We start from the raw sequence: 18,023 nt of genomic DNA, 5'->3' as shown, positions 1-18,023 counted from the left end.
GACAAAGAGAGAGGGGATAGATTTTAAGTCTTTTTTAAATTATAAATACATGCTTAAAATACCTACCAAAAGAAACACTGTTACATTTGAGGTCAGACAGCCATTTGGCCACTTCTGATAAGGCTACATGGTGAGGCAGAATGGAAGGCAAAACCTTTATCATGTAACAGTTGAGGTTCTCACAATAGCGGTTACAGAGGTTTATCTTCTGGGATATAATGTAATGTAGTCCGCTGAAAGTCAGTGTTTTGGAGGAACTTGCTGCCTCCGACTTCAGAGTCAAATAATAAGTCAAGCAAGAAACCAGAAAGAAGCAGGTTGGAAGTGGAGCTGGTTCTTATCGGTTTCTTGTTTGGTTTATCCTGAAAGCCTGAAAATATAGGAGACATGTTTCTCCAAAACGTAGATTGACTTTCAACCGACTGCACACACTATATTCTCAAAGAGAGAACTCTTCAGATCTCTACTGTGTCTTCTTTACCTATTACACATGCGAAAAAAAAAATCTTTCTCCTCTCACTCCTTTGAAATATTACAAACTTTTGAAAACTAATTATTCAATGAATAGTAATCACAGCAGTTTTGCTATACTTTAGACATATCTATATCCTTATATTACAATGACATAACATCAACACTAATCACTTTCTCACAGTTCCTCCATGTGAACGTTACAATTGTACCCCTTCTGTCCACATTCTTTCCTGCCTATCAATAACCACTCATCTTGCCATTCAACACTATATTATCAGCTACTGACAGCATTTCTTTCCTAGGTTATTTAATGACACCAGCATAGGGATCTCCACCATTAAATAAACCATAAATAAATAAACAAGCGTGTATCACCATTACTTGATTCTGAACACGTTCCGGGTCCCATCTCTATACCTCTAAATATACAGTGTCCTCACCTTAAACATTCCATAAATTGCTGAGCCACTAAAGCAGAAACTTCCTCCCATCTAGTTGGACTATACAAGACTACTGGCAGAGTTGACAAGCCTATGGTCTAACAAATTGCAAACAAAATTTACCCTGATTACAGCTGAGGACAGAAATACTCTTTGTTGTTATGAAGGCATTCCTGGCACTTCCATGAATTGAAGTTAGTTTTTGGAAATACAGTACACTTAAAACTTGAAACCCCATCTCCTGTGCAAGGCATCTGATAGATTTCTGAGGAGCATGTTGAAGTCTGGTATCAGTTTTACACAATTTTTCTTCGGTCAGCACTTGACCATTTGATTGTCCCCCTATTTCCTCCACCAAGGATGAAATTATTGCTAGGTGTGAATCTTCTACTGACAACAGAAACATTTTTCAGTGTCTCTATAAACAGCCTTATTTGCAATTTGTTGGGCCAAAGGCTTTTCCATTCTGCTAGTAGTCAGTATCTCACTATATACATACACATTTGTCTATTGCTGCACAGTGATTTTAAACATTATGTAAAATAAGCAATTACACCATATTACATGAAAGCTTAAAAGAACGCTGAAAAAGTACTTGTTAATGTATATATATAACCATATTGTAGTTACTCAAGATAGCCTACAGTGGCAAAAATGCAAATGTTAAGAAAACAGTAGATCTTACCATGCTGAAATATTGATGGTACATCATTGTAAAATGAATTGAATGAAAATGGAGTTTATGCAATATAATGGTACTCTAAAAGATCTGGTGTATGGCAACGCACAGTCATAAACCAAACAGAACATATTAATATAAAAAAATGAGTGAACAGTAAACTGACAAGCCAACTTCAACAGTATAAACAATATGCTGATGATTTTTGTGAGTTCTGCTTTTAATGCTTTTGGAAGAGGATTTTGAAATCACTGTTGAATTCAGCTCCTGTATTATTTAGGCCACTTTAACGTTATGCATGCTTTTCATTCACTGACAAGCGTAACTGTATGTACTGGCAGGAGGGGGGACACGCCTGAGGGGGCAGAAAACCATAAGAAACTGAAATCAGATATCAGGAAAGATGAGATCGATTTTTTCCGGGGAAATTGGAACTTGATAACTAAATGAAAATGCAATATCGATGTTCTAGATATACTAAAACAACTTCCTACTTAATCTTCACAGCTTCACATTCTCTGACACCAGTTTGCATCGGGCATGATATACAGAGCAAGGCTTAAGTGATGTTTACCCTGTGAACTCTGTCACTCCTTTCCTTGAGTCTCTGGCCCAATTTTTCAAGAATACCTCCTTCAGGTAACGGAGCATCTGCTGCTGAACTTGGTCCTTCCTCCACAAGCAAAGGCGGTGGACTCTGGCATTCAGCCAAAGTTGCCGCTCTCGGTGGCAAGAACGGTCTACGAATACCACATGTTCGCAACGCCCTCGGTGGAAGCTGTGGTGATGGCCCTTCCGTCCTTGCTTTAGAAATGGATTCATCTTCAGAATTGTCCTCGTCCGAAATCTGTTGATATTCCGTATCGGAACTACGTGACAAATGTGGGAAACGACTAGGTTTGTTGTTACTGTCAGGTTCAGTGTCGGAATCACCACAACTATCACCATCGCCATCAGCACCTGTTGTTGATGCACAGCCACCTCGGTAGAGGATGTGGCGCAGCAAATGTCTGGGGACACCTGCACGGTTGGCAGACATCTGGTCGCGCTCATTATCCAGCACCTGGTAGTCTCCGCCTTCCTGCTCTTCGTCTCTTCTCAATCTATCTCCCAGACGAGCTAGTTTCGTCCTCACACGTCTCAGGGTACTGGAGTCACCCTGCATATTTCGCCATGTTTACCATATAAAACAGCATTCACACATCTGCTTTACAAACCTCCCCATGTGTATATCTTCCAGTTTCTTCCAGAACTTAACTGAATCACCCACTCACAATATAGCTGTGTGTCCACTGTCGTATCGCAACGAGATCCTCCTTCTCTAGCAAAAAGACGTTTTGACTGTTTTGACAGCGACTCACTCGCACACCAATCATGCACGATTGTATACAAGATCAATGTGGGAACCACGTGACACGACGTCACAAGGCCAGTCACCCACTGCCTCAATGCGCCAGCGCCATACGCAGATACCCACGGAGTTTGAATTACATTGTTGAATTGACGAATGTCTGTCGAGTGTAGTCTCATGACTGTAGTGCTGTGAATGGCGTGGAATTATAATAGAAAACTTAATTTTGCCTCTTGTTCCACTGTACGACAAAAACCCACAATTCCCTATGCTTTTCTTTTGTGTATGGTGGTCACACGCGGTTGCGTTCAAAGATGAGACAACTTCCGGAGATGCGCTTTCCAGAAATATGATTAATTGGGCTTGCTCTTTTCATGGAGGCCAGAGCAGTGGCGGTTTATGACAGTCTGAACAGATGGGGCCATAACTGAATAAAATGAATATCCCCAGTGCCTATATTTCAGAAAAAAAGAGGAAATGTGTTGTTCCAATGTTCACGTTTAAAAAGTTTATTTTTATGCTACAAAGTAACGCTTTTTAGTAACTATAGGATCATTTTTCGTTAATAAGAACATTTTAAGCAAAGGCATTGCTCACCCCTGTGACCACGGGCTAAACACCGCACTCTTCTTGGTAGAAATGCAATGCCCCCTTTGGTAAGAGAGGGATTCCGACCCAACTAAGCTTAGTCGTATCTTTGCCATCACTCGATTGGGCAGACTGACACTTTATACTATAGATGCTTCAGTGGAGTTTCGCCGTACGGATCTAAAAATACACTGTTTCTTTTTTCTTTCTGCGCAGGACCGACGGCATTCCTCGCATATTTCTTTCAGATTATTTGATAAAACTGACGACAAAAATTAATTGCGACATTGCATCATTTCGAAATTGACCCTAAATTTAGTTCAGTGTTTCTTCACCGACTTATTTTCATGCACGGTATCTGTCTAATAACATAAGGTAAAGCTGTCACTGTAACAGGCCGTGAAGGCCCATAGGATTGTGAGATGTCGAGGCTCCCACATTTTCTAGAAAATTGGCTCACAGATGGCGGTAATGTTGTCAGCTCTAAGCGCCGGCCGTAGGTAAAATGATTATAGTAAAATGTATTTTAGAGAAGTTGGGGGTTGGCATGGACTGGAATTATCTCGCCCAGGATGGGGACCAGTTGCGGACTTTTGTAAATACGGCAATGAACCTTTGGGTTCCATAAAATGTTCGGACATTCTTGAGTAGCTGAGCAACTGGTGGCTTCTCAAGGACTCAGCTCCATGGACTTACCTAAGTAATAAGCAAATGGAAGGAGCTTCCATGGGAGAGTGAGCTAAGGTGAGAGTAGCAGAAACCAGCACAAACAGGTGCCATGCTGAGCTCATCTTTTTTGGCTGCTTCTTCTGGATTCTTGCTTGGCTTGCTCTTCGATCCTGAAGATGGGACGATATATTCTTCCGAAACGTTGTGCTGTCTCCGAACTGCATCACGCTACACTACAGAAGGCCGTATTCTTCACAGTTCCTGCCGTGAGAACCTCAAATGCATCGAGTCTGTTACTTACTGAAATAATCCACAAATGTTCTTCACGATGAATTCTCGCTCTATCTCTGGGTGTGGGTGGGACACACTCCGGACCCTTTCAATGCAACAAGAATCTGTTCAAGATAGTTAATTAAAATGATACTCATTTGTCATGCAATAAGAAGCAATATTTCTACTTGGCTTTATCACTGTAATCGTGTAAAGCAATTTGTAGCACTACAAGGGAGAGCGCCTGAGAATGGCAGCATCCTAATTGCGAAACCTCGTTAACACATAAACACTTCTATGCGTCTGTTCAACTCTCGTGCGTAATGAAAAGTTACCTGAAGCTTTGTCTCATGCAGTCAACTATTTCCACGAAATGTAACTGCAGGCAGTAAACGTGAAAACTAAGTTAAAGGCTACCGAACATGTGTAGCGGTATTTCTCTAGACTTATAGGATTAGGGGAATCTTCAATTAGGATTTCGGCAGCGACATTAGCTATCTTGATTCTAGGTTTTTCGTAATTTTCCTCAGCCCCTGCAGGCAAAATCCATGATAGTACCTCTATTTTTCGCAACACCTTCCTCTCAAATCTTATCAATTCATTATTCACCAATCGTGCTACCATTCGTAGCCACATCGTATGAGATCTTGACAACGCCGTAGGACAAATCACGAGAAGGTTTACGTCTGTATTGTTTTACATATGTGATTGTAGATGTTGAGACAGTAACAGGATACTGGGCACCTGGGGCATGTAGGTATGCGGATTTCAAGGATATTTTGGACCAAAATCGGTTTCGAATAAAATTACACTTGTAGTTTAAGACATGACAGATCCATTTTTGACTGCACGCTCTGCTTTCAAAATAAGATTACACCAATGGACATCTAAAAATTGTTGGGAAGCTTAAGAATTTATAAAATTAAAATTTTAAATGGCTGAGCGAGTGACGACGTTTACATGCGTTCTAATTTTGCCTTTCTTTGAGAAACCAAACAACCGTTTTTGCATTCTGGAATATAGCAAGATTACCCACAGGATAATGCAACAAAGCTTTTCACTGTGTAGACACTCTGGCTCTCAAGTTAGCATTGATTTACTCATGACTTATTCTGACCGTCTTACAGTGCATACATTTATTCACTTACTCTTCTCTCTTGCACTACATGTTTCAGCAATAAAGTGCCATCTTCAGGTGCTTTTCGATGTACGTCGAACTACTTCATTGCATGCCCTGTTGTCTTTATACTAAAATAACTAAAATATATATTCGTCATACATATTGATAAATTTTAAATATTAAAAATATTAAAACTGTTCAGGATTTGTCATCCTTATGTCGTATCTTAATACGCGAGTCACACCTATCTTCTTCTATCGTAGTATTCTTCCTACTTTCATGTGTGTATTGTGGTTTGTGTTGTGTCTTGCTCCTGTGACTGCGTGTGTTATACTGAGCAGGGCTTGACTTTCACCGAGCTGGATTCAGCGCCTGCGAACTTGGCCTGTTTACATGGACTGCTGTGGGCCGGGGCTGCAGGGTGTCATCTCTCCCGTCAGACAGAGTGTTTTCACTTGCCAAGTGCATGTGGGATGTTTCCAGGGAATTGTGATATTATGCTCTGGATGCATCAACGGTATACACTAGTTTATGAAATATGAAGGTCACTAGGTAATGACATAGTAAGTTCCCTTCTGCGCAAACAGGGCAACGGCTGAACAAATCAATACAATCGGTTCCTGCTGACAGGTGCTGTTCCATCTCAATATGATACAATCACAGTCGGTATCTGTAACGCGGCAAAAGACAGGACAGCCCGTGTAAGTTCCTGCTTTAGGTGGTTAGCACTTCTGATTCATATTCTGTAGGTCCTGGGTTCATTGATTAATTAGATTGCCTATTACTCTGATAGCTGTCTTGCGATTTTCCCATTCTTCCATGAAAAAAAAAGTCGATAAAATATCTTAAATTACGCCATGACCGTTTTCATATACTTTAAAATTCACAGTTTGTATGTTTCGCCTCCATTCGACATCATATAAACCTATCCCAAAACAACTGGAAACCCATTGTCAAATGAATTTAAAATTAATTAAAAGTAAAGTTGTCCCTGCGCTTAACTAATTAAGCACTACGTCATCAAGGCGTATGTGGAGTGGATGCATATATCTACATTTTCTACAGCACCGAATTTATTCAAATATTTAAATAATTCTTATTTTAAATTACAAGTAAGTGGCGGCGCGGTGTAAGGTATGAAAAGTCTTCGTCTGCTCGAACTGTGGGGTCGTGGTTTCGAATTCCATTCGAGGCACGGATGTGTGTTTGCGTTTATTCTGTGCTTGCGTTGTTCTGTGTGGGCAGAGGCCTTGCAACGGGTTGATCCCCCGTACAAGGGGTCATATCAACTCTCTATAAGATTCAAAACTTCAGATGAATTCGGAATGAAAACAAGCCAAAGGGCCTAATCCATCAAAGGAGGGGGAAGAAGAACTACAAATAAGTGCAAGGTAAAAAGGTAAAGTTGTCTCTGTGCTTATTTAATTAAATATAATAATTAAATAAATTAAATATAATATATAAATAAATTAAACATAATATATAAATATAATATAAATACAGTATATTAAATATAATGAACAGGAGGATAATTGAACTCCAGAACCAGCCTGGACGCTACGGAGCTCTGTGTATTTCATTCAACACAACAAATGAAATATATACAGCACAGAAAAATATATTAATCACCAGCACACAGCGCGCAGAATTCAGAACTGACTCACAAAAAGCGTTACGACTAGGCATAAAGTGCAGCAGTTTCACCAAAACAATTTTAGCGAACCTGATGATGGCCTTGTAGGCCGAAACATATTGTGTACAATAAAACAAATAAAGGAAAAAATGCAGAGTTCTAATTAAAAATTAAATTTTGAATTAAAACTTTTAATGTACGTATAAGTTGTACGAAAGACGGGAGTGAATACGCGGAAAGCGAGCAGTAGCTTAAGAACGCTGTGAGTAGACAGCTGTGCTAAACAACAAGAAAAGATTCCGTGGCTTGGGTACGCAAGCGAACTATACCGACCGAGCGACCGCCGCTTGTCGGCTAAGTTAGTGCCAACTTTTGCGGATAGAGGGTGTCACGTCATCAGCGCAACGGATCCCCAAGGCCGTTCATTTCGGTTTTCTAGACCAGAGCCTCTATTTCCTTCAAGTAGCTCCTCAGCTATCCTCACGAAGCTGAGTAAACTCTGTTCCAGACCCACTCTTTCTTAGAAAATCTGGTAACCCTGGGAATCGAATCCGGACCTCTGGATCTGTAGCTAGGAACTCTGACCACTACACCACAGAGGCGGTCACAGACGGCTGCGATTGTCCTGTTAATGGCCTTGGGATCTAAAATCGCGTTTCAAATACCCCCCAGAAAAATTAGTAAATATTATTCTGCCAGTTGAAAAATGTTGCCTATGCGTGAGTTTTGCAATGACTGTAATAAAAAATAAGAGTTCTATTTGCGTTTCTTTATATTTTAATTGAAAAAAAGCACTTTCCACTTACATGTTATATCTGTGATCCTGACTTCATTATATTCATTATAATACAGTAAACCTTCTCTACTTAGGAGTAATGGGAGAAGAGGTCATCCGGATTAAGCGAAAATCCGGATTAGCGACGCAAAATGTAGCCCTGAAAGACAAGGAAGCTTAGAATACAAATAAATGGAAAATTTAATTATATAAGTAGTGCTGAAAAATATCACTGTAGAGCCTTTGTTTTAAAACTGCAAAGAGACAATACATCAATTCATCCATAGAAGACTCACAAGCTGTACTTGTATTTGAACGTAATAATGCAGATTTGAAAACTATGTTAAGTTTTGTCTGAACAGGCAAGTGACTCATCTGCCTCCCTAAATACCACGTGTCTTTTAAAGTATGTACTCAACTGCGTCAGCATTTTACATTTTTACATTTCGATCTGGATTACCTGTAACCGGATTAGCGAGGGTGTACTGTATATATATACAGTAAGGATACGAAAACTTCTTTGATAGTTTCCAACGTATACGTAGTATTTTTAATTAATCAAGGGAATTATATTAACGTTCTGTTAAGAGTTGTGTTGAACTTTTTACATTTACGAAATTCAGATATGCATTAAGATTTGTAAAAAAAAATACTGTTTGGCCTTGACAATGACTGTCCAAGGAAGCAGTGGCTTTTTTATGTTTCTTTACCTTGTATTTAAATCTTTTCATTTTCATTAGGCCTCTTCACATAATATTGTCACATGTTCGGAATCCAGAAGACACTTCCATAGTAACACTAGAACAGACCGTTGCATAGGGAGCGACAATAGCGGTATTGTAGCCCCAACAGTTGGTCGTTGCGCAGGAATCGCAGAATCAACAAAGCAGCATTTCCACGGTCATAACAGAGGGTTCATTTGCATAGCAGCGGCCGAGGGTATAAAAAGGGGTTGAATGCATTCGCCAGACAGTCTCAGGATAGACGCCGAGAGATACAGAAGTCAGTCTTCAGGAAGCTGCCGCTGAAGATAATTGAGATCCAGTCGCCATACAAGACGGTTGGAAGGTAGCCGCCGCGGAGTACAGTTAAGGTGATAATTGTACGGTGTATAAGTCTGAATGTCCAATAAAGATTCGCTGAATCCGAGACCCACGTAAATTTATTTGTCGCGTGATATACCGAACACGTGGCAATATAATCTCTATATTAACACAGACGAGGCACGCAGTAGCATACTTGGTTAAGGAACTATGCTACAAGCCGGAAGGTCGCGGATTCGATTCCCGATGAGGTGGATTTTTTCAATTACCGAATCTTTGCAGCAGCACTATGGCCCTTGGGTCGACTCAGCCTTTAACATAAATGAGTATCAGGAATCTTCCTGGGGGGTAAAGGGTGGCCGGCGCGTAGGGCTGCCAACCTTACCGCCATCTATGAGCCAATTGTCTAGACAAAATGTGGGAGCCTCGACGTCTCACAACCTTATGGGTCTTCACGGCCTGTTACAGGGATAGCTTTACCTTTTTTACCTTTAGGTTAACACAGACGCTTACGCCTTAAACAACATGGGGATCTAATCATTGAAGCATACGGGAAGTCTGATAATCCGTAACTGTATTTACGATGAATAAAGTAAGACCTGAGGAGGCGACTACTGCGTGTGCGAAAGTACGCGCTTGTATGTGTCACTACACTCCTCGTCTTAATATACGAATCTCCGACAACTTGATATATTTTAAATTATAACTGAAAGACATCACGCATACATACTGAGGCGTACAGACCCGTTGATAAGTGATGACTCTGTAAACAGCAGCCGTTGCTAGGTAATGACCCCAATATACACGCACGTAATAATAAAAAGCTGCGTTTTCTGTTGGTGAGTGCCGAGTTGTTATATGTAGGACACGGTTTAGAGCGAGATCCTGCGAGTCGTAGGAGGCGACGAAAAAGGAAGTCTCAAAATTGAGACAGTAATATATGGTCTCGAGTACCAAGGGTCTCAGGCTCGAGAAAGACTGCGCTACCAGCAGCATATACAAAAGACAGACCCGTTCTCCCTTCAGAAAGGGCGCCCACAAGAAGACAAGCCCGTAACTGTCAAACACTAATGAAGATCTCGTCGCAAACCCCAGACAGGTGCTTTATGCCAAGACAGACGGGCCGACTGACCGTCGGTCGTAAAATGAGACTCAGACTCAGAGCTTAGTTCAGACAACTAGGTTTGGCATGATCTGCTTTGCAAAACCTGTACTGACAGAGGACTTGTACAAGGTGTGTCCCAAAAGTCNAAAAGAAGTCGGCCGGAGCTAGGTCGGGGCTGTAGGGTGGCTGCGGCAGCGTTGCCACGTGGTGCTTCGCCAGGAACTCACGGACGAGCAGAGACGTGTGACTGGGCGCATTGTCATGATGCAGCCGCCAGTTAGCGGCGATGTCTTTTCGCACGCGGATGACCCTTTTCCTTAATCTTTCTAGAACATTCACGTAGTAGGGAGCGTTGACGGTCTGTCCTTGGGGTAAAAACTCTTTGTGGACCACACCCTTGGCGTCAAAAAAGACGATGAGCATTGTTTTCACTTTGGATTTGCTCATCTTCGCCTTCTTCCGTTTCGGGGAAGCCGAGGTGTGCCATTCAGCATTCTGGCGCTTCGTTTCTGGGTCGTACTCAAATGCTTAAGCAGTTCGTGAGTTTCGGCAGCTTTTTTGTTGAGCTTTGTGCAGAACTTGACCGCCCAACGTTGTTCGAAAGTATCCGCCATCGCGCGCCGTAACGTGGTCACAAAACACAGGTGCACTAAATCAGCGATACTGACGCCTCCGATGCTCGAGCAGACTGACCTTGGGCTCGCTGTGAAGCTAAAGACCTCCTCCCACCTAACCCAACCGGTTCCAGCGCGCTCTGACCAGTAGGCGCGCGGGAAAGAAATATATTTCACGACTTTTGGGACACACCTTATATATAGTGCACAAGGAAGAATTTTTAATAATATGCTCCGTCGTGTATGTGCGATACGTACACCTGATAGAGGCCAAGCGTATTCATAAGAGACAAACCCATCTTCTTGTCGGAGAGGATGTTTCTTTTATTGCTAGTGGGGTGGGACTAAGTCCCTTGTACTGCGGACACTTCTGGCCTATTGTACCAGCCCCAGATGATAGGTGAGGGTGATTGTGGAGCAATTGGTGGAATGAAGTTGGCAGGGGAAACCGAAGTTCTCGGAGAGAACCCACCCCAGCGCCACTTTGTCCACCACAAATCCCACTTGACCAGAACCGGGATCCAACCCGGGTCGCCGCGGTGTGAAGCCAGCGACTAACCGCTTGAGCTATGGCGCGGCCCTAAAAATCTGGTAGCGCCGGGAATCTAACCTGAACTTCTGGATCTGTAGCCGAGAACACTGACCACTAGACAACAGAGGCGGTCTCTGAGAGGATGTTACATAAGGACTATGACCGCAAAGGTTCAGTTGAAAAAAAAATCTCTGGTCCTTTAGTTTCAAAGCGTTTTACGCCAAGACGAATTAATTTAAAGTAAACCCCAGTCGTAAGACAACTCTGACTTTGACTTTGACTTTGACTTTGACTTTGAGCTTAGTTAAGTTGTAGAATATTCGCTAGACGGCCAGGACGTAAGCAGAGGACAGTGTTAAAATCCGTTAGCAGGAAATACGTACTACCGAAGACATAGAAGGCTTTATGTGTGCTGTAGTTGAGTGATATTTCGAGTGTGCAACTCAGTGAGACTGTTACACTGTTACAGTGAGACCCGTCGTTACGAGTTGTGTGTATAAGTGGTCAGTAAATTCAATTACCAATTCAAACCCCGTCTATAGTCACTCATACATATAACAATATGTACATAAATTTCTCTCAGTTTTGTATGTATAAAACCGTATACAGCGTTGTGAAGAAGCAATGCTGATGTAGGTCAAGCAGTCAATCATTTCGAATGTTTGAGTCCTTATGGGGTTATCATTGACATGTGATTAATGAATGTTGAAGACCAAGAAGTTTTAGACTAAATTATTTTAAAATACGTACCCATTCATTAAGTTTAAGAAGGGAAAATGCCCCCAAGTACAGAGATATTGAGTTTTCGGACTTTATCCATCGTCCTGATTTTTAAGATAACCAAGAAAAACACGACGTTTCGGAAACTGGATCTGTCTCCGTCCTCAGGTGAGGGGAAACACCTATTCTGTTGGGTCCCTTAGAAAGAGCTAGCCTCAATTAATGGACCGCAGGTGAATAGGTGTTTCCCTCACCTGAGGACGGAAACAGATCCAGTTTCCGAAACGTCGTGTTTTTCTTAGTTATCTTAAAAACCATGACGATGGATAAAGTCCGAAAACCCAATATCTCTGTGTGTTGTACACCATCGTCATAATCCTATAGTAACTACTTGCCCCAAAGTAGTTTACTTCAAATTTCTCATCTCTGCTGAATGAAGTAAATATCAGTCAACATTATTTACGTATGCGTAAGGTAAAGTTGTGAGCCGGTCACGGTAGCAGAGCGGTCTAAGGCATGCACTGTCTTCGCTCGTTCGGAAGTCGGGATCGTGGGTTCGAATCCTACTCAGGGCATGGATGTTTAGTGTTTGTGTATGTGCGTTTTTCTGTGTTTGTGTACAGGTAGAGGCCTTGCGACGAGCTGATCGCGTGCCCAAGGAGTCCTACCGAATGTTTAAGATCTAGTAAACCGAAGTGAAACGGACAGTTTCATGGAGGTAGGCCTAGGCCCAAATTGGGGCTGTAGCGCCACAGGAAAAAAAAAGGTAAAGTTGTGCCTGTCCTGAACAAATTAAGCATTACGCCATGAAGGAGTATGGGGGAGTGGATGTATAGATCCACATTTTCTTAACCTCGGCACTAGCTGCAGGTGAGTGGTCAGCTTCAGGCCCCGGCCTTTTTACACCCGGGGAAAGAGCCCCCGACACCCATTGGATAGGAGGCGGGGTGAACCCCAGAGCCGGTCTGGAAGACATAGAGAAGAGAAAATTCTTGATCCTACCGGGACTTGTACTCCAACCCCTCGGTCGCCCAGCTCGTAGCCAGTCACTATACCGACTCACACTTACGTATACGAGTTACAATTTAAATTTAAGCAGAGTGTAGGGGATTGTAATGTTAACTGAAAGCTATCCCTCGGGTTCTTTACAAGGATCATTTCACATTCCGGATGGCCGAGCTTAGTCCCACTAGTGGCCAGCTTTGCCACATTTCCTCAAATTTCTAATGAATTTTTCCTACAGCTCGTCCCTGGGCAACATCCCATACTTTTTATTCTGAATTTATATTGATCACTCTCAACACAAACCTAGTCTTAATAATCACACGGAAGAATCAAGCTGACGTTGAATGCAAAGCAGAATAAACATACATGTTTGAATAAACTGTGGTACGTTAAAAAGGTCATTTAATTTCTAGCTCTAACCGGTTCAATTCAATCTGGACACAAAGTCGATAAGGCCTTTGCCTCCGAGCAAACTAATAATGACTTCAGGCTATACACGAAAAATTTCAAAATAAATGAACTTAGAGCAGAAGTAATTTATAACACTGTTTTGACTAGTCGGTGGAAACTCCAGTTTCAGTCATGTGAAGTGAATACTCTTCTCTGACATTTGGCTAGACAGTTCTACAGCTGAGGCTCATCAGAAGCCAGTTTTGTGTAAGCTGCAGATACAGTCCTTACAAATTGTGAAGATCCTCATTTATCTATCCTGTTACTTTTCGTACCTTTACTTATACATGTATTCAAATTTATGCAAAATGCAACAATTTTCATTTTATTAAATAACTAATACCGTTATGTTTTGGTGGAATAATTTTACAAACGTTGTTATAATCTTAAGCCATGGTGGATCATATTTCTCTGCAGGCTCCGAACTCCTAATTCTGACATTCACGATTTTACGTGGATAAAGAGTGACATGACATGATTGAGCATTTTGTGCTGACAGCGGGGGACAACTTCTATTCGCTCCAACCAATCAGAATACTGCTCAGTCCATTGTGCCACACTTTTTCTCACTATGGCCCTTCAAAGTGCCCCGTCCTCACTGCTAGAGCTATTTGAATGAGGTCCTACTATGCAGAGCAGAGTATATGCATTATATTCCGAGCCAGAGCTGGGCATTGTCAAAAAATGCGGTAAGAGGATTCATGTTCCGGTCGACATTTCATGCATATAGTCCCATCCGATAGGCCCATAAAATGTAGATGCAGCCTCAATGAACAGAGACCACTTGACAATCCTGTTACCAGTGTGCATTGTTTCTGTCCAAGGTCAGTAGGTTCCCATCGAAGGCCCTTCAACGAAGAGTTTGACTGTGTCCTACCCGGTGTGGTAGTCCAGTATTCGGGTACTTCTCGGCCAGTCACTCTCTCATCTTGAGCCTAGGAACACAGACTGAGACTCGAACTGCTGGTCCAGGATCGAGCTACAGATTTCTTAATCACTTTCTAGCAAAGGCAACTGCGTCCTCGTTTTCCTGAATCCCACTGTGGCCAGAGGAAAGAATGAGCGTCACTTTGTTCCTGATGGAGTAAACAAATTCCCTGTCGACATTCCCAGACCAACTTCGAAGTTATCCTTGTTATCCCTAGGGCTTGCAAAGCTGCCTGGCTATCTGAGCAAATACGAATTTGCTGATGTCTATACAGACCTTCGTACAGAATAAGATTCCAAACATTTATGCCTGTAAAACAGAAAGATAGAAAGTAAGCCGGAATACTAGATGATGCAGATAGCTAGAAGCATATCAATTCACAACACAGCTTTTACATTCGATGGTTCTGACATTCAGGAATATAGGAGTGAGCCAAGCGTATTTAAAAAACGCGTCTTTTTTATATTCGCTTCACACAGTCAGCATAGCACAACATGCGAACAAGATGCATGCGAAATTGTATGCTGCAAATTATGAGAAAATCAGCTCCTTCAACATTGGTTTAAATATATTACGTTTTTTATTATTGTTAGTGGCGTGGGACTAAGTCCCTTGTACTGCGGACACTTCTGGCCTATTGTACCAGCCCCAGTTGATAGGTGAGTGTGGTTGTGGAGCAATTGGTGGAATGAAGATTGGCAGGGGAAACGGAAGTACTCGGAGAAAACATGCCCCAGCACCACTTTGTCCACCACAAATCCCACTTGACCTGACCCGGGATCAAACCCGGGCCGCCGCGGTGGGAAGCCAGCGACTAACCGCTTGAGCTATGGCGCGGCCTAAAGCAACACTAAGTTAAAGGTAACGCTGTAACAGGCCGTGGAGGCCCATAGGGGTGTGAGATGTAGAGGCTCCCACGTTTTCTAGACAGTCGACTCACAGATGGTGGTAAGGTTGTCAGCCTTACACGCCGACTGCCCTTTACCCACATGAAGATACCTGGTACTCATTTCTATTAGACTCTGAGTCGACCATGGGGACATAGGGAGGCTGGAAGGATTAGGGCAATTGAAAGTTTCAATAACGTAATCGGGACTTAGTCCCACCCCACTAGCAATAAAATATAGTGTTGCTTTATTATTATAATTTATCGGAAATATTTGCTAATGTATTAAAAGCTGTGGCAATTTGTAAATATGTTAATGTAATTAAACAATATTTCAATTTATGTATAGCTTAGAATTTGTTTTATCTAACGGTGTTGAAGCAGTGGGCTGCTAAATTACGATACTACGGTTACAGACTCGAGCATTAATCCGTGTTTTTGTTCTCTCGAGTTTACTTCCTTCTGTTTCTTCACAAGTACGTGAACTAGCAGCAACTCTATATATACTCATACAGACCCTGTGAGAGAACCTGCCTATCACAACAACCTAGAGCTTCGGACCTTAACTACACTTTGCCTATACGCCTTCGTGGCGTCATTCCCAAATACATTATTCTGTCTTGATAAGTTTGCCGAACATAGCGATATACTTACAGTTTTTGTTTCGTATTCGGGATATCCTCCGTTAGAATCTCAGTCAGCAGACCTGTTATCCTGAACATGACCAACTCGGTCTTAATCCTTACGAAAGCCTTCTAATATTTTCCTTAGTCCCTCCAGTTATGAGACGAGGTAATTTGTTAAACATTCTTCGTGATTTTGCAAAGATGCTGCCCACAACTACTGTCCCCATAATGTGAGTTTTTCTTCCATCCTGGAATGACTATAAGACTGGATCGAATGTGATTTTCCAGTGCTGGAAGCAATTTTGGTTCAAATAATGTGGCCGTGAAAGGCTTAAAATAAACTAAGGAACACTTGCTTCCGTGCTATTCCCAGTTATTGTCAGTACACACGCAATTTCTCACCCGGCCCTAGGGAACAAATGTAGCTGAAATAGCGTCTGTAAACAAGCGAACAAGAAATCAATACACGTATTAACAGAGCTTTGTTATATTTCATTTCATATTAATCGCCCAATTACGATCACATAAAGTTGTATCTTGTGTCACTCCAAAGTTATGTTCGAATTCTGAAGTCTCCTACTGTTTTAGTAAGAGAATAAGACTTCCGCTTAATTAACATGTTATTCCACATGAGTTCTTGGTAGCAGATCGGACCGCCGGGAGGACTTACTTATTGAATACAACACAGAAAAATATGAACGCGATGTAACAGCATACAGCAGACTCATACTGTACGTAATTATGCTCTGTCCCTGCAGGCCTGTTGCTCCGTAACACCAGTAGCTACGGTACACGTCGCCTTCATTTGTAGGCCTACCTCCATTTACTCTCTTACTACAGAAAACAACCTTCTCTATTCTGCATTTATATTCCATCATGGCCTCAGGTTTAGCAGTGCCATACATCAAGAGATTCAGAGCCGGGTTCTCTTCCAGAAGGCCCGGATTCAGAACCAGGATATCCCACGAAGATATGTGGGGTAGAAAAGTAGCACTGGGGTAGATTTTTCCCCGAACACCTGTTTCCCCTCACCAGTTATCTTTCTATAAGTGTCCAATACTCATTTATCATAGAGATTTGAGGTCGGGTTGCTAAAGGACTCAGACTTTCTCCACTCCAATTAAAAAAAAATCTATACCTAAGGTTATATATCTTACTAACCATATTCTCCGATTTACATCTCATTTTAAATATATGTTTTTCTACTGTTTATTAAAATAAATTACATCATCACAATTCTTCTTTTATTTAGATTTAATGGTTTCATAGCAGTACCTATGAAGATTACTGTCTTTATGTTCCGCCGTGTAGTCTTGTAAATATATACTGACTTTTCGGAAGATAGAGTTGTTTTCACTTGCCTCCGAAACGTCGGTAAATATCTACTGAACTACATGGCGTTACATCCCAGAAGATATTCATCTTGATTATTTTCTTTCTGCTGAATCATCATTTATGTCCATCCGTTTCAACATGAAAACGTTTCCTTCCGTTTTTCTTTGCTCCAAACATTTTAACTGTAGCCTATATTCTGTAGCACATTCAACCCCACCATCTCCAAAACACTTGTGTTATCTATTGTTCACACAGCCCCGCCTCGTTTCCTGTAGTTTTCTGAAACTTGCATTTAGTCATACTGTCTCACTTTGTTCATTTCATGAACGTTCAGTAATCAGTACACTGTTCTTCACACCACTTATGCTTCATTTCGCGACAGAATGCAAATCAAATCTTTTCGCCTACGTGCTGAAACAAGTAAAGCGAGGACATTCATTCCTTCACCGAGCTAACCGAAGGCGAGATCCGAGACCAATGTGCGCGTTAGACCACGCCGCCACTGTAATTAGCGTATCCGAAAATTTGACAGATAAATAAAGGTCCATAACTGGGTCTTACGTTTCGATTATACAAAGTTGTTAGGGGAATGTTAGGAGTACAGCGAATCATGACAGAAAATTTTTATTCTGTGTGTAAACCGAGGAGGGCGCTAAAGAATGCATGGGATGTCGAGAATTCCAATTCTTCGTCAACACAGTCATCCCTGTTTTGTGGGACCTAACAGTTGTCCTAGCTCCTACCTCCATCGATTTCTTGAAGCACCACTCTCACGTCTGT

General features: G+C 41.8%; 1 protein-coding gene across 3 annotated transcripts in view; it reads right to left on the bottom strand.

The window, feature by feature from the left end:
• Positions 1–18,023, bottom strand: part of LOC111866625 (multiple C2 and transmembrane domain-containing protein) — a 227,876-nt gene that overhangs the window by 36,661 nt on the left and 173,192 nt on the right. Inside the window, exon 1 of one of the 3 annotated variants that reach the window (XM_023855755.2) lies at positions 2,168–2,959. The exons of the other annotated variants lie outside the window; for them this stretch is intronic. Within the exon in view, the coding sequence (XP_023711523.1) occupies positions 2,168–2,758 (591 nt within the window). The 5' untranslated portion in view covers positions 2,759–2,959. Of the gene's footprint in view, positions 1–2,167; positions 2,960–18,023 lie in introns of those variants that run through there. 3 annotated transcript variants of the gene reach the window in all.

The sequence above is a fragment of the Cryptotermes secundus genome, unplaced genomic scaffold (genome assembly GCF_002891405.2).
Source record: "Cryptotermes secundus unplaced genomic scaffold, Csec_1.0 scaffold967, whole genome shotgun sequence".
In the NCBI taxonomy this organism is placed as follows: domain Eukaryota; kingdom Metazoa; phylum Arthropoda; class Insecta; order Blattodea; family Kalotermitidae; genus Cryptotermes; species Cryptotermes secundus.
This window is presented reverse-complemented; position numbering and strand designations above follow the sequence as displayed.